We start from the raw sequence: 26,775 nt of genomic DNA on the forward strand, positions 1-26,775 counted from the left end.
AAATAAGGGAACTAAGGCTTTGAGAAGTTCTATAACTTGTCCAGTATCACACAGCTAGTATGGGACAGAGCCAGGATTCAAATCTAGACTATTTTTACCCCAAAACCCAAGTTTTTAATCTATGATACCTTGACTATAATGTATAGAAAAATTTTTTTTCTTTTCATTAAAAAATTTTTAATGTTTATTTTTGAGAGGGAAAGAGAGAGAGAGTGAGCAAGCAGGGGAGGGACAGAGAGAGAGGGAGACACAGAATCCAAAACAGGCTCAGAGGTGTCAGCACAGAGCCCAACATGGGGCTCAAACCCACGACTGGTCATGATTTCATACCTGAGTCGAAGTCGGATGCTTAACCGACTGAGCAACCCAGGCGCCCCAGAAATAAGGTTGTTCTCAACTGGAAAAACAAAGGCAAACTCATTCTGATTTATGAAATTCAATTTATACACACAAATAGAAAAAGACTACAGAGGCAGACTAAGAGTTGTGATGACCTTTTCTGCACGCTGGGTGGCGGCTGCTGGCTTTCAGCTCCACACTGCCCCCGCAGGCCAGCCTCTGTACTGCCGGCGCTGACAGCCTGCAGCCGGCTTTCCCAGACACCTGGCCAGATGGGTTCCGGTTTGGTTCTGTCATTCTTGGCGCTGGCAGGAGAATTAGAAGGTTGGACAAAGAAAAGAGAGTTGTTTCCTTCCTCTTTCGGTGGTAGCCTGGAAGCGGCAGCCATCGCTGAGGGTGACCGAGGGCCACTGGAGGCCGCGGCGGTGAAGTGGGAGGCGCAGCAGCCACCTCCTTGCGTCAGCTGACAGCCCTTTCCCCTTCCGCCTCTCCAGCGGCCCCTCGCTCTCCCCTTTCCTTTTCAGTCCTTCTAACACCTTTGTAACCAATTCCTGCCGACCCATCCTTCTCTGCCTGAAATACCTAGAGTGGTTTCTGTTTTTCTGGCTGGCCTGATACACTCTGCGGCAAAACTTAGATACACATTTAACTAGAATTCATTAGGAAGAGTGGCATTATTCTTATTCTTATTTGTATATGAAGAAATAGGATATAAGTAGTTGTTTGTCTTGTGGCCGGAGCAAAATACTTGTGCATTTAGTTTCCTTCCTGTGGGGTGCAAAAGACTGATGGTCTCTATACATTATACAAGTAACTGGTAAAGAAGATTGATTAACTCAAGACATGAGTTCTTTACAAGATAATAATCAAACTACCACGAAGCGCCTCAGTTGTTATTTGTTGGTCAACATTTGACAAGTTATAACACATTGACGGCACAACTTTAAAACCCTAATAAATATGATTAGTTAATAGTAGACTCCAAAGTCCCCTTTGTTCTTCTTAAAAGAGGTTGATCTGCTATGATCCACTAAGAAACATCTAAATGGGAAGAAACACAGAAGCATTTTTATTAATGCCATTTAGTTTTTTCAATAGAAAACAGTCAGATAAACTATAAAATTTAAGACTTAACTGTATTGCTAAACACCTACACATAAAGTTATTTGGCATTTAGACAGCTGGACTAGAAAAAAACAGATATATTTTAAGGGCCAAAGATTTGCCTCCTAAATCAATAATCTCCCTTTAAAAAAAAAGGTAACCTAGGGGCACCCAGGTGACTGAGTTGGTTAAGCGTCTGACTTTGGCTCAGGTCACGATCTTACAGTTTGTGAGTTTAAGCCCTGCGTTGGACTCTGGGCTGAGAGCTCACAGTCTGGAGCCTGCTTCAGATTCTGTGTCTCCCTCTCTCTCTCTGCACCACCCCCCCAAAATAAATAAACATTAAAAAACTTTTTTTTTGAAAAAAAGAAAAAAAATTTAAAAAGGTAACCTATGCCATTGATCACAACAGATTGGAAGTGACCAAGGGAAGTTATTAATGAAAGTTAACAAAACGCAGGCTTATTCTAACATGCCTGATCTGGACCAAAGGAGGGGAAAAAACCCACAATTACTTAAACATGATTAAAAAATTTTAGGGGCACCTGGCTGGTTCAGTCGGTGGAGCATGTGACTCTTGGTCTCAGGGTTGTGAGTTCAAGCCCTACTCTGGGTATGGAGATTACTCAAAAATAAAATATTTAGGGGCACCTGGGTGGCTCAGTCAGTTGAGCGTCCAACTCAGGTCATTATTCCAGGGTTGTAGGATCAAGCCCCACATCTGGCTCTGTGCCGAGCATGGAGTCTGCTTGGGATTCTCTCTCTCTCCTTTGCCCCCACTCGTGCTCGCTCTCTCTCTCTCTCTCTCTCTCTCAAAAAAAAAAAAAAAAAAAAAAGTAAAAAAATTTATCATATATATATATATATATATATATATATATATATATATATATATAATTATTTTTTTTTAATGTTTATTTATTTTTGAAAGAGAGACAGAGCTCGAGCAGGGGAGGGGCAGAGAGAGGGAGGGAGGGAGACACAGAACCCAAACAGGCTCCAGGCTCTGAGCTGTCAGCACAGAGCCCAATGCAGGGCTCTAACCCACGAACTGTGAGATCATGACCTGAGCCAAAGTCAGACGCTCAACCGACTGAGCCACCCAGGAGCCCCTTATCTTATATTTAAGTTCAGAATAGGAGTAAGAGTGATTTACATGCATATTTTATATATGAAAACATTTGAAAGGACGTATACTAAAATGTTAAACAGCAAACCTATTTCTGGGTAGTGAGATTTCAAGAGATTAAGGTTTTTTGTGTTTGTTTTTTGGCTCTTGCAAATTTGTTTTTTCTATGGTGAAAATACATATGTCTTTGGTAATTAAAAATGAGAATTAAAGAAATTAATGCCCAAGGATAAAATTCAGTAATAAAAGTACTGATAAAAATCAGTACTTTTTGAAATTTAGTTTTTCACTTGCTTTGATATGAAAAATAAGACTTTATGAGAAATCATAATGCTGGAAAGCACCCAGGAGACCATGCAGTCCAGATGTGAAAATAAAGCCTGCACAGGTAGACCATGAAGTCCAGGTGTGAAAACTAAAGCCTGCACAGGGTCAGTGAATGGCTGGAGACCACACTGCTGCAGAGAGTAGAACCAGGGCCTCTTGATTTCTGGGCTAAGAGCCCCTCAAACAAAAAGCAAAATATAAAAATATACATAGTTAACACACAAAAATACATTTATCTCCAGGACACAAGAACAAGTTGGGTCAATATCAAGACCCTAGAGATATAAATGGTGTCACGTCAGAACCTGAGTAACGGTGGGCCAGCTTTACCTTCAGAATTTCACAGGGAGCGGCGTCTGGTGGTACAGGCTTCCCACAATGCTTTGAATATTCAGTTATAAACACTGAAGCTTCATCTAAACTATGGAATCAGAAAGAAAAAGAGCATCAGGAGGAAATCCTCGGGCATGATAAATATGTTTGCTATCTTGACTGTGGCGATGGCTTCACGGGTACATGTATGTCCAAATTTATCAAATGGCATACTTGAATTATGTGTAGCCTATATATGTGTGTGTAGCTATGGTTGGATCACAAGTGGTAAGCAAACAGAAAGAAATCCATGGTTTGGTAATGAGAGAGAGATATGTCCCAAGTGGCCAGCACAGTTAGATTAAATGTAGGGACCAGGAAAGACTTCTATCCTGACAGGGTTTCCCTTCCTTAGTGTCAGCCATTTCTCTCTTCTCCTTTTCGCGTTCCAAATCCATTCCCAATCCTATCCCAGAAAGCTTATTTCCAACCTTCTGGCTGCCAGAAAATTAGACAATCAAGCTTAGCAAAAATTAGGTCACATAAAAGCCAGTAATTCTCTGAGAAAATGTCTAAGGAATAAAGTTGTAACTCAAGTTTTAGAGCAGGACTGTGAGATACCTATTATGGGGGTTTGGAAAGTTTCTTGATTGTCTGATTCCAAGTTCATGTTCTAAGGGACTCAGTTATAAGACAACTAACCTCTGGGCATATGTGGTAATGCTATAGCTTAATATTCAGAGCCTTTCATTACAACCAAATAGTTGTACAATTATTTGATATTTTCCTCCAAAATAAAGATAAATTTTAAGGAAACTCTACAGTAAGTTGTTTTTGTTTGTTTGTTAATTAACTTACCTTAACTCATTTGCCAAATAGTTTACCAGCTCAGTGATGTTGTTGGAATTCATCATATGCAATTTCAACACTTGAAAGTATTTTGTCTTTGCCAAAATCCCAAACTCCTTCTTACTTATGATATTATTCAGAATCAGGTTTCTAATCTATAGAATGATAGGTATCATTAAATTAAAAATGTGTGCAATTCCAAGTTCTTACTCAATACCCCCAAATTCCTTACTATCAGAAGTTAAATTAGCACTGTGTTGTGACTAAGTCTCTTTTTTTAAGGGGGTGGGGAAGGGGATCTGTTTTGGCCCATTTCAGTAACAGATTAAATCAATAAGAAGTAATTGCTCTGAAGCACTTTGGGACTTTTTAGGAGGAAGATCTGCTTACAACAACAAGCATTTAAGGCTACAGATTTTTCAGTGAGCACAGCAGCAAATAAGACAGATGAGGTCTCTAAAAAAAAATAAAAAATAAAATAAATAAATAAATAAATAAAAAGACAGATGAGGTCTCTACCTTTTAAAAATTTATTAAGGTTTTAATAAAGGCAAAATAATTTTATATATTACCAAACAGGCAGAGATAGTAGTATTCAGCCTACTTTTGATTTAGGGAAAATTATTACCTTCTAATATAAAATTTTTCATGGCAAAAAGGAGATGAAATTGCCTCTTACTTGATGTGAAAATCCTGCCAATTGGCCAGTATTCATATGCTCTTCTAATTGCTGTAAAATGATCTGAGGATTGCACGAGCCCAGAAAATTCTAGAGGAAAAAAAATCAAACACAGTGGAAAAGTATTATTACTAATTTCTGTCAAATCTAAAAGGTTTTCATTTTTAAATTTGGAATATCTTTAACCATTTCTATTATAGGAAAAAAACACAACTCTATCATATAACAAAAAATTAAATAAGGAAAAAGACATTTTACAAATACCTATTGTGACAACAAGGGCTGTTTAACAAGCATTTTGTCATTCTAAGTGCTGGAAGGACTCTATTTAAATACTAAAATTTTGGGGGCGCCTGGGTGGCGCAGTCGGTTAAGCGTCCGACTTCAGCCAGGTCACGATCTCGCGGTCCGTGAGTTCGAGCCCCGCGTCAGGCTCTGGGCTGATGGCTCGGAGCCTGGAGCCTGTTTCCGACTCTGTGTCTCCCTCTCTCTCTGCCCCTCCCCTGTTCATGCTCTGTCTCTCTCTGTCCCAAAAATAAATTAAAAACGTTGGAAAAAAAAAAAAAAAAAGTAAATACTAAAATTTTGAAAAGCATTAATGGATGAGTTTATGAATAGTCAAAAAATCCCCAAAGTCCAAGGCAAGCACAGATGGCTGTGAGAAAATGGAGTGAACAGACCAAATGACGGATAAAAAATACGCATGTTCATTTATATAGATCTCTATCTACTGGCTAAACTAACTTTGGGGAAATACTGCAAAACATTCCCAAGTGCTTTGTTCTATTTGTTCTGTATTGTAAAGGGAATGAGTTCGTTTTAAAAGTTCTGTCCTCAGAATGTTCATGGGTCCGTCCCTTTGTCAGACACCCACACACAAACCTGACAATTCCCTCTCTTATCTCCCACATCCAATCACTAAGTGAAGCTGCTCTATTTGGCTCATTCTCACTGCCACCACCCCACTTACAGCACATATCCCCTCGAGCCTTCCCTGCCCATTCACAGGCTGGTCCAGGCAAGTGCAACAGCCTCCCACACTTCCGCTCCTGCCTCCTCTCTCCCCCACCAAGCCCAAGGATTGTTCCCTCCAAAACGGTGCCTGAACATTTTACTTTACTCTTCCAGGAAACCTGACAGTTCCCCACTGATAAAGAACAAGGTCCAAACCCCTCTTAAGGCATCCCTTGGATGGACCTTGATCTATCTATCTTTTAGGCTCACCTCCTGCTAAACCTGCATACAAACCTCCCACACCCCTCAGGCTGATGAACTCCTGCTTTGCAAGTCTGGTAAAAAGAAAACACCACCCCTTTTGTGGGGGCACAAGCAGTGGGAGATTTTCTGTTTCTCTGGCAGGCCCAGAGGAATAATTTGCAAGATACCTTAATTTGCTGATGTCTTTTTTCCGAGTGAGGCATGAGCATCAGACAGGCTAGTGCAAAAGCCGGAAGCTCTAACTGGACATACTGCCTGGCAACCGCAATCATGTCGAGATCATCTGAAACTGGGCATCTTCAAGAGAGCACATGAATTTATTAGTAATTTGTCAGATTCACGATATTATGTTGAGTCTTCCAGCTTTCCACAACTGTTACCTGATTGTGCTTTCAATGATTTTAAACATTACAGTGCCGGTGCATCACATTCACTTAGTAATGAGTAACTGGAGTCTTCTTCGTGGAACAAAATATCCCACCCACTGGAACACAGAGCACTGACTGCCGCTATGATCATGTCTGAGGCCCACACATGCTTAAAGACATTCTCAGAAGACTCAAAATCTGTGAGACAACACTTCATGATTTCAGGTAGTGATAAAAATACTCCTTATGTACATTAAAACTAATTTTAGGGAATGCTTATTGAGTATCAGTTTACGAGTTGCACTGCATGTGGAAAGCAGACATTGTGAAAATAAGAGAGATATTTTATTTTAAAAACACGTGGTATGTTTAACTTCTCAAGAAAAATGAGTTACTCATTTAAAGAGGTTTATTAAAAAGAAATTTCATAAACAACACATATGATTTTGAGGGGGTAGGAAAACAATTATTTTACTTACTCTAGAATAGCGATGAGACTCTCTCGACAATCTGATAACTGACTGGGGCTCAGAGGACAAGATGCTGAAAAGAAACAATAATGTGTACGTACACACACACACACACACACACACACACACACACACACAGAGCTATAAAACGCTACTGTCAATGTTTCAGGGGAGAGAAAAATACCTGAAAGTAGGGGTATCTGAACCACACGCTGCCAAGCTTTGCTGAAGTAGGGAACCTGGGGAAACAAGCATGTTACAGGATTTGAGCCACAGTCTCTCGGTTTTGCGGTCACAGAATTATATACTTAGAGCATATGTTCTGGATCCTAAGACCAAAAACGTAAATTGGTATCTCCTCATTCAAGATGGTTAGATTTTAGGATAATATTCTTTCCTTCTCTCTCTTTTTTAAAGTAAACTCTGTACCCAGTGTGGGGATCAAACTTGATCTCATGATCCTGAGATCAAGAGTCACATGCTCTACTGATTAAGCCAGCCAGGGGTCCTTGGATAATTCTCTTCATAAGTGTATAGTTCAGGATCTTATTACACAATCTTGGCTGATTCGTTATGGTTTTGTGCGGGGAAAAAAGTGTCAGAAAACAAAACACTGTTGTGTGCCACAAGCTGTGTGAGAGCCACAGGAAAGGGGCAACCAGACAAAAGAAAGGATTTCAAAAAGGAATAAGGCAACAACATACGTTTCCACTCATAGGAGAGGGGTTAAATGACTCAGGATATATTTTACTTCACATTATGGAGAATAATTAAGAGTTCAAAGTCATGGGGCACCTGAGTGGCTCAGTTGGTTAAGCGTCCACCTTTGGCTCAGGTCATGATCTTGCAGTTCATGGGCCCTGTCTCAGGCTCTGTGTTGACAGCTCAGAGCCTGGAGCCTACTTTGGATTCTGTGTCTCCCTCTCTCTCTGCCACTCCTCTGCTCGCACTCTGTCTCTCTCTCTCTCTCTCTCTCTCTCTCTCTCAAAAATAAACACATAAAAAAAAAGAGTTTAAAGTCATGAGATACCAAAAAGACTAAATGTAGAGGTTTCATAAGATCCAACAATTCCACTCCTAAGCATTCGTTTGAAAGAAAAACACACATCCACATAAAAACTTGTACACAAATGTTCACGGGGCACCATTATTCATAATAACCCAAATACCCTTCAACTGATGAACAGACAAATAAAATGCAGGTGTGTCCACACAGTGCACATGAGTCAGCAGTAAAAAGGAATGAGGCCCTGACACCCACTCCCATGCAGATGAACCGAAAACATGACACCGAATAAAAGAACAGAAGGCCACGTGGTGCAGGATTCTGTTGATATGACATGTCCAGCACAGACACTTCCAGGGGTGGGAGAGGGAGGAATAGTGAGTGACTGTTAATGGATATGGGGCATACTTCCGGGGTGAAGAAAATATTCTAGAATTAGATAGTGGTGATGGTTGCATAACATTGTGAATATACTAAAAACCACTTAATTATACACTTTATTCACTTTTTTGGGAAAGGTTTTTTTTGTTTTGTTTTGTTTTTTTAAGTAATCTCTACCCCGAACGTGGGGCTCGAACTCACAACCCTGAGATCAAGAGTCACATGGTCTTCTGACTGAGCCAGCCAGGGTCCCCTTAGCTGTACACTTTAAAAGGGTACATTTTAGGGGCCCCTGGGTGGCTCAGCTGATTAAGCATTTGACTCTTGATTTCTGTTCAGGTCATGACCTCAGTTCGTGGGATCGAGCCCTGTATCAGGCTCTGTGCTGACAGCATGGAGACTCTTGAGATTCTCTCTTTCCCCCTCTCTCTGCCCTTACCCTGCTTATGCTCACACACTTGTTCTCTCTCAAAATAAATATTAAAAAACAAATAAAAGGGTAAGTTTTACATGGGAATTACATCTCAATTGAGAAAATAAAGGTAGGGGGGCACCTGGGTGGCTCAGTTGGTTGAGCTTCTGACTTCAGCTCAGGTCATGATCTCACGGTTCATGAGTTCGATCCCCCATCGGGCTCACTGCTCTCAGCCTGTCAGTGCACAGGCTGCTTCAGATCCTCTCTCCCTTTCTCTCTGCCCCTCCCCACCTTGTGCTCTCCCCAAAATAAGTAAATAATAATTTTAAAAAATTTAAAAAAAAAAGAAAGGTGGGTCTCTGAGTTCTATGGAACTATCTCCAAAACACCAATGTTATGTGGAAAAAACACTTTATCTAGAATGTGATTGCATGTACATGTACAAAAATATATATATATATCCCTCCCCCCACACTTATATGCTACTAGGAAAGTTCTAGAAGAAAACATAAGAAACTAGAAACAGTAGTTACTTCTGGGGAGATAATTTTGAAGGGAAATGGTAGAGGAGAATTTTCAAGTTTTACTCAGCATGTTTCAATGTTGTTCTAATTTATTAAGCTACGAATAGATGATATATTTCTACATTACATATTATAACAATTATGTGGTATACAACTTGTGAAATTTAGAAAAGATGACTAAGTCATTGTGTCTGATTTAAAGATCTTCTAAGTTCAAGAGGGGCAGGAATATACGCTTAAAACAAATTATACCATGGCAGGTGTTACAGCAGAACCAGTGTTTTGAGAGCATAAATGAAGATGCAGCTCAGGAAGCCTGGAGAACACGGGCAAGTGATGTCCTCAAGTGACCTCTGAACTAAATATTCTGGGTCCCAGCACCATTTTGTTTTTTAAATGTCTATGTATTTGTGGGGGAGGGGGAGGCAGCAGAAGGGCAGAGAGAGAGAGAGAGAGAGAATCCCAAGCAGGCTCTGTCAGTGCAGAGACTGATGAGGGGCTCGAACTCACGAACCACATGATCATGACCTGAGCTGAAATCAAGAGTCAGATGTTTAAGCAACTGAGCCACACAGCGCCCCCTGGCACCATTTTAACAGGACATCAGGTCTGTTCTTTTTTTAAATTTTTTTAATGTTTATTTATTTTTGAGAGAGACAGGAAGAAAGAGAGAGAGAAAGAGCGAGAGAGAGAGAGAGAGAGCATGAGAGGCGGAGGGGCAGAGAGAGAAAGAGACACAGAATCTGAAGCAGGCTCCAGGCTCTGAGCTGTCAGCACAGAACCCGACGTGGGGCTTGAACTCACAGAGTGCAGATCATGAGCTGAAGTGAGAGGCTTAACTGATTGAGCCACCCAGGCGCCCCAGGTCCATTCTTTTAAACATTTTTTTTTTTTTAAGTTTATTTATTTTGAGAGAGAGACACATGCAGAGAGAGCATGTGAGCAGGGGAGGGAGGGAGGGAGGGAGGGAGAGGGAGAGAGCGAGAGCGAGAGCGAGAGTGAGAGTGAGAGAGAGAGAGAGAGAGAGAGAGTGAGAGTGAGAGAGAGAGAGAGAGAGAGTGAGAGAGAGAGAGTGAGAGTGAGAGAGAGAGAGTGAGAGTGAGAAAGAGAATATATATCCCAAGCAGGCTCTGCACTGTGAATGCACAGCCCAGACATCAGGTCCATTCTTCACTTGAGCCGGTGACGTCACCCAGTGCACCCAGCAGCCACAGGCCGTCAAGTATAAAGATTAAGTTCTACAAAATTTATTTTAGAAAACTACATACCTGCCATAACGAATGGATACTAGAAATGGCGGTTAAAACTTTCCTTAGATAAGGGATCTGTGAAAACAATAAAATACATTTCTGAATATCACTAAAATGGAAAGCTTCAACATGAAATATCAGATTCTTAAATTTTCAAAAGAGGTATCAGTAAAATGTATCCACCACGAGAACCAAAGAAATTCACTTCCTAAATCACAAATATCAAAAAAGGGCAGGGAAGCTTCCATTTCTTTCCAGCGAAATTTATGTCAGTTTTGAGTTAGCACTTGTCTGGCCTAACACCAAGTTAAGTTTGGCACGAACCCAACAAGTCAATGTTTGCAGCATACATCTGTTCGATAACAAGCATCAGTGCAGAATGCTTAAGAGATGCTATGAGAAAGCTTTAACACACTGCAGTCTAGGGCACTGAGTCTCACCATATTGAAGCCAAGAAGCTTCTGCAAGAGTCCATTCCAAAGCTGCAGGTCATAGATTTTGTACTCCAAACAAAGTTCAGTCACCAATCTTACTGCCTAAAGCAGAAGAGACATTAAAAAAAAAATCATTCTGCTTCAAAAACAAACAAACAACAAAAACCCATACTGCTTCAAGATACCAGGAAATCAAAGCAACTTTGGAAAAGGTAGGGTGGCCACACACAAAACGTTTATAATCTAGATGTGTCTATTGCCTAATTTCAGGGAAGCCCTCCCATCTCTCTAATGAAAGTAAAAAAGATTAAGATTATTCTCTTTCTTTCTTGCTGTCATGGATTCAAAGAGCATCTTGGGGCTTCCCTGTCTTTTTTCTATCCAAGATCAGTTTGCCTGTTGGCCTCATAACCCTCACGCCCTAGGCTCCAACTGCCTCGGAGACTAAATTCCCACAGGCAATGAGGAAGGAGAGAAGTGACGTCCCTCCTGACATAGGGACACTCTCTGTCCCTACCCATCAGGATGAGGACACACAGGCCTTGGGAAGGGATTACAAAAGTGTCCTTTTGTGGGTGGAGATTAGGCCCTAGGCTTTAAGGGGCAGAGGTAAGGGGATCCTACAAGTTGCCTGTCACCTGTCAGGATAGGAAAGTAGAAACAGTCTCAGAGCAGCAAATTTGTTCAAGAATGAAGAGTTTCTCTGGTTTTAGGCATTTGAGTGAAAACAAAGGTATCTGAGAAGATGGGGACCCCACCCTCAGACAATTCCATGTACATACCATGGATTCATGGCTGTGGTTTTTCCATAGACCCTTAATCATTCCTTCTTTAGGACTGTTGCAAAATAATTCATATGTGATGGGGATATTCAAAGTCTCAAATGATGCCAGAAAAGTTATACATTTCAAATAAGATCTGGAAAACAGAGGCATTTATGGGAATCATTCTTACAGGCCACATTTACATTTAAGATAAAAGCCACCAGAGGGCCATTATTAAGCCTGTTTGTTTTTAAATGTCTATTTTTTAGGCTTCTAAATATATTCACTGAATATAATATTAGAAATAAATCAATATGAGCAAGATCAAGAAAACATTCAGTTCCTAAATGCCTCAAAAAACTAGGGAAACAAGATGTTCTCAGAGGCCTACATCCCCTTTGCCAAAAGGTCAAGGGCACTCAAGGCATAGCATTCTAATGAACTCTTACAAACTAAGGGATTTAAATGTTACATTTCCAAAGAACCCATCTGTTTCCTATTAATACAATTTAAAAATTTCTACTTACTTCACTTCTTGCATGGGTTTTTTGAAGAGAGATTCTATAGTTTCCTTGTCGGCCAAATATAGGAGACACTGAAGAGCTCGAGCTCTGTGGGCAAAAGTTAACTGGCGCACACCCAGCGTCTGTAAAACCAATGCAAGTTTGCAGAGACACATGCATGTTGCAGCTGGGTATATGAGTTTCAACTTAGGTAGCATAAGCATCATGAAAAACAAAAATTAAAGTCAATCTCTACCCTTAGGGAGCCAGTGGTTCTCAAAGCGTGGTCCACGGACCCTTGGCGGACATTCCTCAAACTCTTATAGGTGGGAAAGGGTCAAAGTTACTTTCACAGCATCACAAAGATATTATGTGCCTTTAGGCTGTGTTCATACTTGCACTGGTGGGTGAAAGTGTTGGCACTAGTCACAGGAACACACGGTTGCTGGGGCAGCTGTGGTGTGCATCACAGCCACGCATGCACAGTATTGAAAACCAAAGGTGACTTCCACTTAAGGTTCTCGACAGAGCGGCAAAAATTAATTTTACGAAACCTCACCTCTTGAATATGTTGAGTTCACACTTGAATACATATTAATTAATTAAAATGTATTCATCAATGTGTGTGACCGAATGGGAAGTACACGTAAAGCATACTGCACTCTTACGATTTATGAATAGTTGTGAGCTGAAGTAGCCACTTTAAATGGAACGTCATTTTTACTTGAAACAATGACTATCAGATAAACTAATATGGGAAAGGAAGGAAGGAAGGAAGGAAGGAAGAGAAAGAAAGAAAGAAAGAAAGAAAGAAAGAAAGAAAGAAAGAAAGAAAGAAAAGAAATAAAGAAAGAAACCCTCCCCTTGCTGTTGAGGGCATATAATCAAGCATCTTAGATTTCCCTCTTTCTTCCTTCTATCCAAGACCTATTTGCCTCCTGGCCCTTTCTCTCCGTTTCTGCCTCAGAACATTTCCACAGGCAAAAGCCTGAAGGCCAAAGAAGTAGTGTTGCCTTTAGGGAAAAGGGAAAGTTTAGTGCAGCTAACGTTTAGTGGGGAGGGAGGGAGGGAGGCACAAGCAAAGGGTGAAGTAGGTCCTGCAGGGCGTTGAGACCAGTTGGTTTGGCCCCTGGTATTAGGAATGTTGTCTAACCAAGGAGTTAATAACTTTAAATGCAGATAACCGTGGGAACTGTCAATTGGTTCAGTTTACCAAACAGGATGTTACAGAAGCTAGCACCTAATAGAGCCTGCAGATACTATAGTCCTGATTACCAAGTAAAATACGCAGTACCTTGAGTTAAGTGTGTAAGTGAGCATTATCGTAACCATCCCCTAATGGTATCAAGCATGGTAAATACGCAGGGAGAAAAGGGTAAGCTGAGACTCTGTGTCCTGGGCTTACAGTTGTCGCTGATGTTGCAAACACGAACAGCATTCTTGAACTGTAATCAATTGGGCGAGACAGAAGGAGATACAGGACTCTGGGGAAAAAATATTTTAAATTACATTTGGATTTTAATTTAGTGATCGGTTACCCAAACAACAGATCTTTTGCTGTCCATGGAAAAAGTTACCAGACATCCCAAACATGGGCCTGAAGGATTATGGGTCAAGAACATTTTTGCTTTTCCCCTGAATGGATGCTTATGCTTTTCTTGAGTTCCAGGCATAGCTAAAGAAAATAAATACGATAAATGCCAGGCCCCAGTCTTCTCATCTATAAAACAGCCAATCTCTGATAATTTAAATTCTATTTAAGAAATTAATGCAAACTATAGCTACAAAGTACATTGGATCCTACACGTGGAAAATTCTATTTTAGTTCACAGGACCTTGTTAAGTGGCACAATTCAACCTCTAGACTCAGGCCTGACTGGCCCCCCTCCAGAGAAGGGCAAGATGGATGGGGTGGGCAGGGTACCAGGCAAAGGAGAGGGTGGAGCTTTCAGTGGGAAATGGCAGGAAGCTACAAAATTAGTATGAAGTATCCCTTTGGGATCTCCTAGGGATTTTTTTTTCTCTCTTTGAATCGTTTCTCTGTAAGGCTTTCCATCGTGGCTGGTTCAGTTAGACACGGCAGGATGAATCTACCTGTTGCTTAGACAAAGGTACCCCTGTGTTTCAAAGACTAAGCAAGGACAAGGTGGGGTCCACAGGAAAAGAGGACATAGAAGGGGTGGTAAGCCACCTCTGCCCAAACCAGGAGAAATTCTTCTCTTGGGTTTGCCTTTTCACATCCTCTCTATCAGATCCAGGGTGGACGCAGGGTGTAAGGCTTCACAAGTGACTTGACCTACTTTTGGTCTAGACCAGGAATGGCAAAAAGCTGGCACGCATGTCACCACTCCCTCTCCTGTGCCTGTGCCAAGCATCGTTAATGGATTACCATATCCTTTTAGATTTGGGCCCAGATATGGTCAGCAAGCCATAACCAATCAGATTTAGCATGTTAGATGAAACCAACGTGCCTTCCTTGGTCTCAGTCTTAGGTTAGAAGGGGAAAAGAATGCTGGTGGCCCATACCTGAACCAGGCCCAGCTCACCTGGGGGACAGAATACATAGGGGTCTGGGGCCAGAGTCCTAGCCTAGCAAATAAGAATACTCCTTTGTTTGAGGTGCGTTCTCTGCTAAAGAACCCTCAACATCAGTAGGGACTCACTGAAGGTTCAGAAATTCTGGATCTTGGTTGTTTATTCCACTGGAGGTAGTTGTACATATTCATGGCCATATATCAATGAAGTGATTCTTCTCAGAGACTCTGACCCAAATTACAGGAAGAAAAGTCTTTTCAAAACCAACCTCTGACAGATTTGTTTTAAGACTCCTACTGGGCAACAAGATACAGACACATCTAAGTAAAGAAAGAGTACCTTCGGAGTGCTTCATCTTCTTGAAGTTCAAATAATTCTGACTGTTTCTTGAAAAAGTGAAAAACAAAGTCAAAAACTAAAAGTCTGTGGACTATAGAAACTAACACAACCTATTAGGTGAAGAACCCAATACACAGAATTGTTTACATAGAAGACATTAGAGTGTAACCCATTACTTTATGAAAAAACTTTTCCTTTCAAAATTAGTTTCCTCACATTATTCAGTCAACAAATATTTACTGAGCACTTACTATGTGCCAGGCACAATCCCAGGCTCGTGGGTTGCCTGAGTGAATGAAACAGATGTTCCTGTCCTCCTGGCGTTTACAGTCACTGGATAATTTTTAAAAGGAAAGGACTCCATGGATTTTAAATGAGTCCTTGAGTAATTCAGTACAGATTTACTGGGACTTACAAAGCAATGTGCAAGGTGCTATGGACAGTCCCAGTTCCTGGCTTCAGGGTGCTTTTGTCCAGTTCCTCGAATTTATGTACAAGTTAAAACACATCGGTTTCTGAGTCAACCACAGATTCTATGAGGCCTAGATATGCTTCCGTTTCCATTGAAGCACAGTCCTTGCTCTTCGCAAACATTTAATAAATACTTGCTAAATTGGATGCTAAGGGATATAAAAAATAATTTTAAAAAACCTGTCATTTCAGTTATAGTATTTGTTGACACATACATTTTTTTCCAAGCATATCTGCCTAGGTGGATAGAGGAAGGCTCCCTAATTGAGTTCTGCCTGAAAACGCAGAAGTACTGCAGAAAATTGTGTTGGGATTGCTGAATCCCAGCATAAATGTCAGTGATACTACTTCTAACACTATATGCCTCCTGATGTGATACACTGAAAAAAAAACACATTACCTATATGGTATCCTTGCCCAAAACACATAACCTGAATCTAATCATGAGAAACATCACAAGGAGACATTTTGCAAACCAACTGGCTGGCCCCCTTTAAAAACATCAATATCCCATCACAGTAAAATAGACTAGAGTAAGAATCATCAATAGATGCTAAATTGGATTATGTGTCGTAGGGAAAGGAGTTTGAGGAGGAACAAGTTATTAAACTGTCTCAAAACACCTCCCCTAATAGTTACAAAAGGAAATACAGTAACTATGTAATATGGACACTGACAACATCTTAACCAGGTTATTTAAACTCACATCACCTATTCTGGTAAACGGACATCACGTGCCTCTAAATGTCATACCCTGAGAAGCACACGATATCACTTAAGTAGGATTCTGGCCCAAAATGCATCATTAGAATCTTATCATGAGGAAATATCAGACAAACACAAATTGAAGGATAGCTTCTAAAATAAATGGTCTGTATTCTCCAAGAATATCAGGGGTGCCTGGGTGGCTCACTGGGTTAAGCGTCTGACCTCAGCTCAGGTCATGATCTCAGTTTGTGGGTTTGAGTCCTGCATCGGGCTCTGTGCTGACAGCTCAGAGCCTGGAGCCTGCTTCAGATTCTGTGTCTCCCCTCCTCTCTGCCTCTCCCCGGCTCTCTGTGTCTCTCTCTCAAAAGTAAATAAACATTAAAAAAAAATTTTTTTTTTTAAAGTCAGGTGTCATGAAAGACAAGGAAAAGCTATGAAACTATTCTAGATTAAAAGAGATTAAAGATGGGCATCTGGGTGGCTCAGTTGTTTGAGCATCTGACTTTGGCTCAGGTCATGATCTCATGGTTTGTGAGTTCCAGCCCGGCGTCGGGCTCTGTGCTAAAAGCTCAGAGCCTGGAGCCTGCTTCATATTCTGTGTCTCCCTCTCTCTGCCCCTCCCCCACTCATGCTCTGTCTCACTCTGTCAAAAATACATAAATATCAAAAAAATTTTTTAAATAAATAAATAGATAGATAGATAAAAGAGATTAAAGATATGACAAATACATGCAATGTATAGTCTTAGACTAGACTCTGGTCCAGGGGGAGAAAGTTCCTTAAAAGAGCACTATTGGGACAATTCATTAAATTATAATGTGGACCACAGATTCAAGCCTATGTTTGTACTGTATCAATAGTGTACCAATTTAAAATTATCCAATTTTGATAATTATACTGTGGTTAAGAGAAAAGCCTTGTTCTTAGGATATACAGACTTGTTAAGGGGTGAAAGGGGATGCCACATACCATTAATTCTCAGACGGTCCAGAAAAATACTATAAATATATATATTATAGGGCAAAGCAAATATGGCAAAATGTTAAACATCAACAGAGTTGGGTGAAGGGTGTACAGGAATTCATTCACACTACTGCAACTTTTCCGTATGTTTAAAATTATTTCAAAATAAAATTATCACATGAATTTAAGAAAAATAAAAAGTTAATCACATGAATCTAAGCACAGACCACTTCTTTTATACAAGAGTTCATCTGAAATCACCAATTAAAAGGTAAAATAGTGGCAAAACAATATTTAAATAAAAAGAAAAAGGAAATAACCTCATGAAGACTCATCTGATAACAGAAGGTATTAAAAGCAGCAAACATTGGGGCGCCTGGGTGGCTCAGTCGGTTAAGCGGCCGACTTCGGCTCAGGTCATGATCTCACAGTCCGTGAGTTCAAGCCCCGCATCGGGCTCTGTGCTTACAGCTCAGAGCCTGGAGCCTGTTTCGGATTCTGTGTCTCCCTCTCTCTGACCCTCCCCCATTCATGCTCTGTCTCTATCTCAAAAATAAATAAACGTTGAAGAAAAAAAAAAAAAAAAAAAAAAGCAGCAAACATTCCTTGTGTTAAGTCTGAGCTCCTAATCCGAAGGTTCCATCAGTGCAGAGCCAGCAGAAAGGACAAGAGAACCTCTCAGAGGACGGACTGACCTCACCAGGCTTTGTGGACGGGCACAGCCACTTCTCCAACAACATGTCCCAGACTTTCTCCAAATTAATTTCGTTAACTTCAGCAATTTCTTTGGCAGCTGCGTGAATATCTAAGATATTCAAAATAAAGAGTTTAAAAAAAGAAAAACCCCAGTTTTCAGTGCAAGATAACTGGGAATCAAAATGACAGTTCTCCCTGAGCAGAAAGATAAATGGTGCTTTGTCCTCACCGGGATATTCTTTGCTGGAGGAATTCTGAATTCTTTGACTTATGCTAGGATGCTCGTACAGACTGACGATGAGATGTGCAGGCTTTCCTATCACTCTTAGATATTCCGCGGTGTTTAGCTTGTGGGCTATGAGCACAGCTTCAGTGCCTGATCGCCGGTACTGAATATGAAGCTTCTTCAACAAAGCCTCTGCTTTTTCACGCGTTTCATCCTTTAAAAAAAAAAAAAAAAATCCCAAGCAGGGATTCCAAGAAAAGGTCACATTCTAAACCTCAGGTGAGGCGAAGAATCCATCTTTATCAATCAAGATCCCTCCCTGCCTTAGTTACATCCTTACATATCTACACAAATTCTCATCTTCTTTATCCATTTTAGGCATCCAACCCTTAAAGACGCCATCAGCAGGGCGGGATGAGAAGGTGGGCCAGGGAGCACACTATGTAAATGAAAAGAGAGGAGACTTCCATTGTACAGTTCAGACTCACCTGACATGGGATATTCTGTAGCCATCTCTCAGCTAAATACAGGCAGAATTTCAAGCTGGACATCTTGAAGGAACCTGAACAGATAAAAAAGAGATTTATAAACAAATCATAATCCTTTTATGATAAATGTATTTTAATCAAATTATCAAGGTTTTTTTTTTATACAAGAATGCATACTCAGAGAAAAAACATAATTTAAACAGAAGGATCAAAGTAAAAAGTCCAAAGGCTCCTCTTCAGCTTCTATTCCTTCAGAAGTTTCCCCTGTATGTGTGTGTCTGTGTATACATGCACACATTTTAACCCCAACAGGCTAAGATCATACATGTGCTATTGTCCACTGTTCTGACTTAATATACACCTTGGGTATCTTTCCAAATCAACTATATAGTATTCTATTCTATGCATATGCTCTATTTTTAAAAACAAATTCCTGACAAATGAGCATTTTAAAAAAAGAGTTATTTTTTACGGGTGACTGCGTGGCTCAGTTGGTTAAGCATCCAACCTCAGCTCAGGTCATGATCTCACGGTTCGTGGTTTCAAGCCCTACGTTGGGCTTTGTGTTGACAGCTCAGAGCCTAGAGCCTGGAGCCTGCTTCAGATTCTGTCTCCCTCTCTCTCTCTCTGCCCCTCCCCTGCTTGTGCTCTGTCTCAAAAATAAATAAATATTAAAAAAATAACTAAAAAGTAGTTATTTTTGACTTCTGTTACAACTAAAAACATGGCAGTAAGTGCCTGTGTTTGTGTGCTTATTTGGTTATGCAAGAACATGTAAGGATTCATTACTAGAAGCAGGAGTACCTGTTAGGAAGCAATTTCTATTCCTACAAAACAAGGTAGAGAACACCCACATCCCTGCACCCTGATAAGCTGCAAGGAGCCTTGCTGACTTCACTGGAGCCTTTCAACATTCAGCAAATTTTAATCATTTCAGCAATGCACCAAGTGAAGAGAAAGGGCACATAACATTTTTAACTACCATCAATAGTTTTAAATGCCTCTTCTCAAAGATAGGTAAGGAGTAAATTTTTTTATTGCAAGTTCAAAATAAGCTGACAATTTCGAGCCCATTTAGAGGAAGAATCCATACCTTCTGGGATATCCTGGGCAAGACTGATGCCAATAGCTACAGCCCACTCTGGGTTAACTATAGACAATAAGTAGGACTCGATGGTTTGAGTGATCTTAGTTATTTCCTTGTTAATCAGTGTTGAGGATTTAGCTTGTGTTAACTTCAGAAGCTTTGGCTTCAGTTTTTTTTCAAAAACATGTTTGGCTGTAGACACATACAGAGTGTCCAAAGAGAACTTCAAAGAGAGGAAAAGAAAAGTTAAGGCTGGGGGCACCTGGGTGGCTCAGTCGGTTAAACATCGGACTGATTTTGGTTCAGATCAGGATCTCATGGTCGTGAGATCAAGCCCTGCAAAGGGCTCTTTGCTAGGAGTGCAGAGCCTGCTTGGGATTCTCTCCCTCTCTGCCCCTCCCCTGCCCCCAAATAAATTAACATTAAAAAACATACACTTAAAAGAAAAAACTTAAGGTTGATTTACATGCTCTCCTTTAAGGGTTTTACATGAAAGTAGTACAAAATCCTTCTACAAAGGGTCTGAGTTAACTAGAGGGTATAAAGGTATGTTTGACCAAGTCTCAACCCATTACCTTCATTAATTTACAAATCAGGAGCAGTGTTGGAAAAGATTCTTCACTGAGTTCTGTAGCTAAAAAAGAAACAAGAAGATTATGATTTGCTTAAGAAAACAAATTTGGGCTATTCAGTAAAATTCATAAGAAGTTAAGGAACATACAGAGAATTTTCCAGAAGTTCTGTGCTGTGCCAAAGAATATTAGGTGAAAAGGCAGTCTAGTTTGGGCAGCTGATGGCAAACTTATCACATGCTCCAACATATACTGATATTCTAGGTCCACCGGAGGAGATATTCTTCTGTATGATTTCAAATGTTTCAGAAGACTCAATGCCTATATTAAAATATAAATGTATTTTCTTGTGAGCTTAAACCAATCCTGTTTCTTAACTCTCTAACTTGATCGTATCATAGAATTCCATTCCTGAGACGGTCTTGTTTTCATTAAGAGAACCAAAACCTTTTGTAGTTTTACCTCTAAGATTATCCTTCTAAACCACAATTTATATGATGATTAAAGAAATTATACTCAGAGAAACTAATGGAACCCTGTTATTGATGGGATTTTTCTAAGTGAGTCTGAAAGTTCCCCATAACCTCTTCAAACAGTCTGAGGAAGATCTCAAAAATACTGGATTTCATTTTAAAAAGGTAGGCAGTAGGTCTAAAATTAATCCTCTATACCCTTACATCTCTTTAGGCTTATATCTGATATTTTGGGTGCTTGTATAATTTTTTGAATCAACCCATTTTCTTTTAACGTTTGAATCCATTTTAAAAAGATACAAAAGCTACTATGACCAAAATTCAGAAAAGACTAAGAAGTTACTGAAAGTACTAGAATCGAGTCAGCCCTACCTACTAATATAGAAAGTGGAATCTGACTCTGGGTCCCACATACTACTACTTCTTTTTTGTTGTTGTTGTCGTCGAATCACAGAAATTTTGCTTTAATTCTTCTAAATTAGTCCTTTAGTGACTTCATGATCTTAGACAAATTTAAACTGCCTCAGTAAAGCCAAAATAGGATTAAGATAAACGATAAAATATGAAGAGCATGAGAAGTATTTATTTACAGAAAGCATTAGTGGCAGAGGGGCAGAGAGAGAGGGAGACAGAGAATCCAAAGCAGGCTCTGAGCAGTCAGTGCCAAACCCCATGCTGGGCCTCGAACCCACAAACCGTGAGATCATAACCTGAGCCAAAGTCAAACACTTAACTGGCTGAGCCACCCAGGCACCCTGAGCGTGACAAGTCTTTTTACTTCTGTATCCCTTTGAAAGAACCAGGGGCGCCTGGGTGGCTCAGTCAGTTAAGTGTCTGACTCTTGATTCTGGCTTAGGTCATGATCTCACAGTTTGTGAGATTAAGCCCCGAGGAGGCCTCTCTGCTGACAGTGCAGAGCCTGCTTGGAATTGTCTCTCCCTCTGCCCCTCCCCCACTCACACGCGCGTGCGCGCACACGCACTCTCTCTCAAAACAAAATATTTTTTAAAAATCTTAAAAAAAAATAAAAATAAAAAAAATAAAGAGGAACCAAACAAAAAATGAAGCTCAAAGGACAGTCCAGAAAGGTCCTATAGGACCACAATTTTGTGAAATGATCCAAAAAGAAGCAAAAATATAATTCTAAAATCTACAATACATTAGTTATACCTGATTGATATTAATGTTGGTTATCTTTTCATCAGCTCTTTCTATAACCTTCAGGACCACTTCAATCATTTCGTAGCTGTAGGGATCCAACTGTATAAAAGTAAAAATATGTCAAAACTTAAGATGGTGCCAGGCCAGGTTTTATTATGGTCATCAGTACAGGTCACAAATGTAAAATCTCAGTGTGCCATAGTGTTAGATTAGATAATTCTTCTACAAATGAACTGAAATGCTCTTATCTCTAAAATTAGTTGTATCAGGATAAATAAACCTTAAAATGTCTCAGAAGTGATTTTAAAAAGAAAGCTGTTCCTAGGATACTAAAAATCTAGAAAGAATAAATATATCAAGACTTCATAATTTTGTAAGATCTTTAAATGAAAATTCTATGTCTTCCATTTAAGATGGGAAAAGTACAATAGGAGGAAATGGACATTTTCTTGAAAATTATGTAACTAAAAGTGTGGGCCTCCAAGCAAAAGTTTCTCCAAGTATTCCATTCTGGCTCTAACCACATACTAAAATGCAAAAATTAATTGGGTGGCATCTATATATGTTCATGAAAAGAAAGGAAGTATTCTCTTTGTTCTTTGTTTCTGCCCACACACCATTACTTTTTTTTCATTTCTTAAATGCCAACTCAAGTCACATGAATAACAACACTGAACTAAGTGGGAAGATGATTTCCGTAGTACCTAGAACTTTTGTGAAAGTCTTTATTAATTTTGGCTGAATTTCAGGAAATACTGAAGTATTTCTTGTAATCTTACAATCTTCCTTGCCCTTCAATCCACCTTTACTCCCCCAACAAACTACTCCTTGACTTAAAAGTTTCAATTCTCAGGAAGATGTCCTAAGAAAATAATCAGACTAGAGGCCAAATAGGCATATGTATGTATGGAGATATTCACTGTATCAATATTTAATAGTAAAATATACAAATAATTTAAGTGTCCATCCCTAAAGGCTTGGTTACAGTATGTTTATCCACACAGTGGAGTAATATGTACCTGTCAAAAATGAGATAGATGTATGTTATTGACACATAATGACAATATGTTCAGTGAAAAAAGGAGAAGAACAGAATAGAATATTTAGTCTAAATCAGTCACCAAACTACTAATGTTTTTATCTATGGGAATGGGGTTATAGAGATTTTGCTTTTTGATTAATACTTCTCTCTAGTTTGATCTTTTTCAAAGAATGTGTGCTATTTTCAAAAATCTGAAAAACAATGCTATTTCTATTTTCAGGGAAAAAGGGAAGAAAACTACTACATTAAACTATATTAAAAAGGTAGAAATCTAAAATTACCAAAATTATAAGTTTATAAAAAATACAGGACTTACTTTTCCAGCTTGTTACTTTATGTACCTAAATTAACTAAGGGTAGGAGGGATGTTTGAAGTGACCCGATACATTCAGTTCCCCATTCATCTACCTTATGCAGTATTCCACTAAGACTGATGACCAGATCTTTTGTGCTCGTCAGTAGAGGAACCATTTCCAGGGCTTTGGCCAGGAGTTTGGGGTGCTGCTGCTTTGCAGACTGTGTGCTCATGTCTCCCTGGCCTTGGCTGGCATTGGTGTTGTGTAGCAGTGTTTCGATGAATAGCTGAAGAGCTGCATCACAGTCCAACTGAAATGTGCTGAAAGAAGTATTCAAATACAGGCTAACTTCTCTCCATGCATGTGTTTTCATACAATTTCTCACTGACACACTCCCATCGAACCCTCTCATTGTCCAGCCTCATTATCAGATCACATACACATCATCAAGAGTTAACTGCTGTCTTTAAAAAATCAGATCTTGGGGGCACCTGGGGGGCTTAGTCGGTTAAAGCGTAGGACTCCTGGTTTCAGTTCAGGTCATGATCTTGCAGTTCATGGGTTCCAGTCCTGCATCAGGCTCCATGCTGGCAGTGTGGACAGAGCCTGCTTGAGATTCTCACTCTCTCCCTCTCTCAAAAACTAAATACACTTAAAAAAAACCCAGATCTTGGGGCCCTTTGGGTAGCTCAGTTGGTTAAGCACCTGACTTTAGCTCAGGTCATGATCTCATTGTTGGTGGGTTCAAGTCCCATGTTGGGTTCTGTGCTGTTAGTGCAGAGCCTGCTTCAGTTCCTCTGTCTCCCTCTCTGTCTGCCCCTCCCCCACTCACACATGCTCTCAAAAATAAACACTAAAAAATTTAAATAAATAAATAAATCATCAGATCTTGGGGTGCTTGGGTGGCTCAGTCAGTTAAGCATCTGACTCTTGATCTCGGCTCAGGTCATGATCTCACAGCTCACCAGATAGAGCCCCACGTTGGACTCTGCACTGACACCATGGGGCCTGCCTGGGATTCTCTCTCTCCTCTCTCTCTCTGTCCCTCTCTGCTTGCACTCTGTCTCTCAAAATAAAAATAAAATAAACTTAAAAAAAAATCATGGCCATGTAATGGCATAATACTGGGGATAAATTTGTTAATAAAATTGAAAATATTTAATAGGGCAATTCCACTTTCACACCCTTCACAAAAAATAGCCAAGATACACACACAAGGATGTCTGCTGCAACAACTGTTTGTAATATTTAAAAACTGAGAGCAATTCAATTATCCATTGAAAAGGGGCTAAATAAGTTATTCATACAAAGGAATACCAGAGTTCAAGAGATACAAAGAAAAGCTATATGTACCAATCTTATAAATATACTGTTAAGTGAATGATGCATGCTATAAAATAGTTTGTAAAATATGATTCTGTTTGTGATAAACTTAAAGAATGCATGTTTTTATATGCATAGGGGAAATAAAGGAACAATATAGGCGAAATTCTTTAAACGGTGATTATTCCTGAATGGTAAGATTATATGGAACTTTGATTTTAATATGTTCTATCTTATTAGAAAAATAATAAAGATTAAAAAAATAAGAATGAAATGGAGCTATTATGTGTATTGTGCTAAGTGAAATAATTCAGAGAAAGACAAATACCATATGATTTAACTCATGTGGAATTTAAGAAACAAAACAGATGAACATATGGGAGGAGGAGAAAAGAGGGAGGGAAACAAACCATGAGAGACTCTTAAAGATAGAGAACAAACGGTTGATGGAGAGATGTGAGTGGGAGATGAGCTAGATGGGTGATGGATATTAAGAAGGGCACTTGCTGGGGTGCCTGGGTGGCTCAGTCGGTTAAGCATCTGACTTTGGCTCAGGTCACGATCTCATGGTTAGAGTTTGAGCCCCGCGTCGGGCTCTGTGCTGACATCTCAAAGCCTGGAGCCTGCTTCGGATTCTGTCTCCCTCTCTCTGCCCCTCCCCACTTGCACTCTGTCTCTCTGTCTCAAATAAACGTTAAAAGGGGCGCCTGGGTGGCTCAGTCGGTTAAGCGGCCGACTTCGGCTCAGGTCATGATCTCACGGTCCGTGAGTTTGAGCCCCGTGTCGGGCTCTGTGCTGACAGCTCAGAGCCTGGAGCCTGTTTCGGATTCTGTGTCTCCCTCTCTCTGACCCTCCCCGTTCATGCTCTGTCTCTCTCTGTCTCAAAAATAAATAAATGCTCTGTCTCTCTCTGTCTCATTAAAAAAATTAAAAAAATAAAAAAAATAAAAAAAATAAAACCAGTCACTTATTATTTGACCTTAAGTGGGTCACTGAATATGGGTTTGTTTTCTCATATATAAATTGGTGCTAATATGCAATAAAAATGTAAAAATTAAATGATGGTGCATGAAAGCACTTTGAAACTAATAAAGTGACAACAATCTGGTCATCCTATTTATTAGATAAACATGTGAGATATTATTTACTCCTACTTATCACAATAACTGTTATATACAAACATTTAGTTTTAGTTTTAATTACTTGTTATTTTAAAAAATTCTCCCTAAATCATATTAAAAAAAATTTTTATGTTTATTTATTATTGAGAGAGAGCACAAGCAGGGGAGGAGCAGAGAGAGAGAGAGAAAGAGAGAGAAAGAGAGAGAGAGAAAGAGAGAGAGAGAGAGAGAAAGAGAGAGAGAAAGAGAGAAAGAGAGAAAGAGAGAAAGAGAGAGAGAGAGAGAGAGAGAGAGAGAGAGAGAGAGAATCCAAAGCAGGCTCCAAGCTTTAGCTGTCAGCCAGAGCCCAATGCAGGGCTGAAACCCATGAACCGTGAGATCATGACCTGAGCAGAAATCAGATGCTTAACTGACTGAGCCACCCAGGTGCGCCCCCCACACTTTTCTTTCAATAAGAAACATCATTATCCTTTTTTTTTTTTTTTAACTTAAGAGTTTATTTATAAGGGTGCCTGGGTGGCTCAGTCGGTTAAGCATCTGACTCCCGATTTCGGCTCAGGTCATGATCTCACGGTTTGTGAGTTCAAGCCCCACACTGGGCTCTGCACTGACAGTGTTAAGCCTGCTTGATTCTCTCTCTCCTTCTCTCTCTGCCCCCACCTTACTCACTCTCTTTGTCTCAAAATAAATAAACTGTTTTTAAGTTTATTTATTTTCAGAGAGGAAGAGAGAAAAGTGGAGAAGGGGCAGAGAGACAGAGAGAGAGAGAGAGAGAGAGAGAGAGAGAGAGAATCCCAAGCAGGCTCTGCACCACCAGTGTGAGGCTTGAACTCAAGAATTGCAAGATCATGACCTGAGCTGAACTTGGATGCTTCACTGACTGAGCCACCCAGGTGCCTCTAAATCATACTTTTCATTACATCTTTTTTTTTTCTCTCCATTATATCTTCATTTAAGATTACTTTGCCCCTATGTTGATCTGATTTAGAAGTTCAATTGCTCATAACAATACTCCCAAACTTTCCTATCATGGGAATCATCTGGAACTCCTATTACGGATCAGATTTTGGGGCTTGGCCCAGATCTGCTGAGTCAGAACTACCAGGAAGGGGCCCAAGAATCTTTATTTTTAATCAGGAGCCCCAGGTGATGTTCAACATGAGGCAAGTCTGGGAAACACTTAACCATGAATTTAAAAGGTG

General features: G+C 40.0%; 1 protein-coding gene across 3 annotated transcripts in view; it reads right to left on the reverse strand.

Moving 5' to 3' along the window:
* Positions 1–234: 234 nt before the first annotated feature.
* The window catches only part of KNTC1 (kinetochore associated 1), a 73,956-nt gene continuing 47,415 nt past the window's right edge, over positions 235–26,775 (reverse strand). Inside the window, exons 34-54 of one of the 3 annotated variants that reach the window (XM_060612171.3) lie at positions 23,242–23,449; positions 21,801–21,890; positions 20,307–20,478; positions 20,161–20,219; positions 19,592–19,808; positions 18,499–18,572; positions 18,014–18,224; positions 17,784–17,893; positions 14,947–14,993; positions 13,478–13,556; positions 12,097–12,215; positions 11,588–11,723; positions 10,812–10,907; positions 10,390–10,446; positions 6,980–7,034; positions 6,805–6,868; positions 6,125–6,254; positions 4,740–4,829; positions 4,070–4,215; positions 3,230–3,320; positions 235–1,380 (exon numbers count right to left, since the gene is read on the reverse strand). In XM_060612171.3, coding sequence (XP_060468154.3) covers positions 1,360–1,380; positions 3,230–3,320; positions 4,070–4,215; positions 4,740–4,829; positions 6,125–6,254; positions 6,805–6,868; positions 6,980–7,034; positions 10,390–10,446; positions 10,812–10,907; positions 11,588–11,723; positions 12,097–12,215; positions 13,478–13,556; positions 14,947–14,993; positions 17,784–17,893; positions 18,014–18,224; positions 18,499–18,572; positions 19,592–19,808; positions 20,161–20,219; positions 20,307–20,478; positions 21,801–21,890; positions 23,242–23,449 — 2,272 coding nt within the window. In that variant the 3' untranslated portion in view covers positions 235–1,359. Of the gene's footprint in view, positions 1,381–3,229; positions 3,321–4,069; positions 4,216–4,739; positions 4,830–6,124; positions 6,255–6,804; positions 6,869–6,979; positions 7,035–10,389; positions 10,447–10,811; positions 10,908–11,587; positions 11,724–12,096; positions 12,216–13,477; positions 13,557–14,946; positions 14,994–17,783; positions 17,894–18,013; positions 18,225–18,498; positions 18,573–19,591; positions 19,809–20,160; positions 20,220–20,306; positions 20,479–21,800; positions 21,891–23,241; positions 23,450–26,775 lie in introns of those variants that run through there. The other 2 variants (XM_060612169.3, XM_078435870.2) reach the window with 2 other exon arrangements.

This window comes from Panthera onca, chromosome D3 (assembly GCF_046562875.1).
Source record: "Panthera onca isolate mPanOnc1 chromosome D3, mPanOnc1 haplotype 2, whole genome shotgun sequence".
In the NCBI taxonomy this organism is placed as follows: Eukaryota; Metazoa; Chordata; class Mammalia; order Carnivora; family Felidae; genus Panthera; species Panthera onca.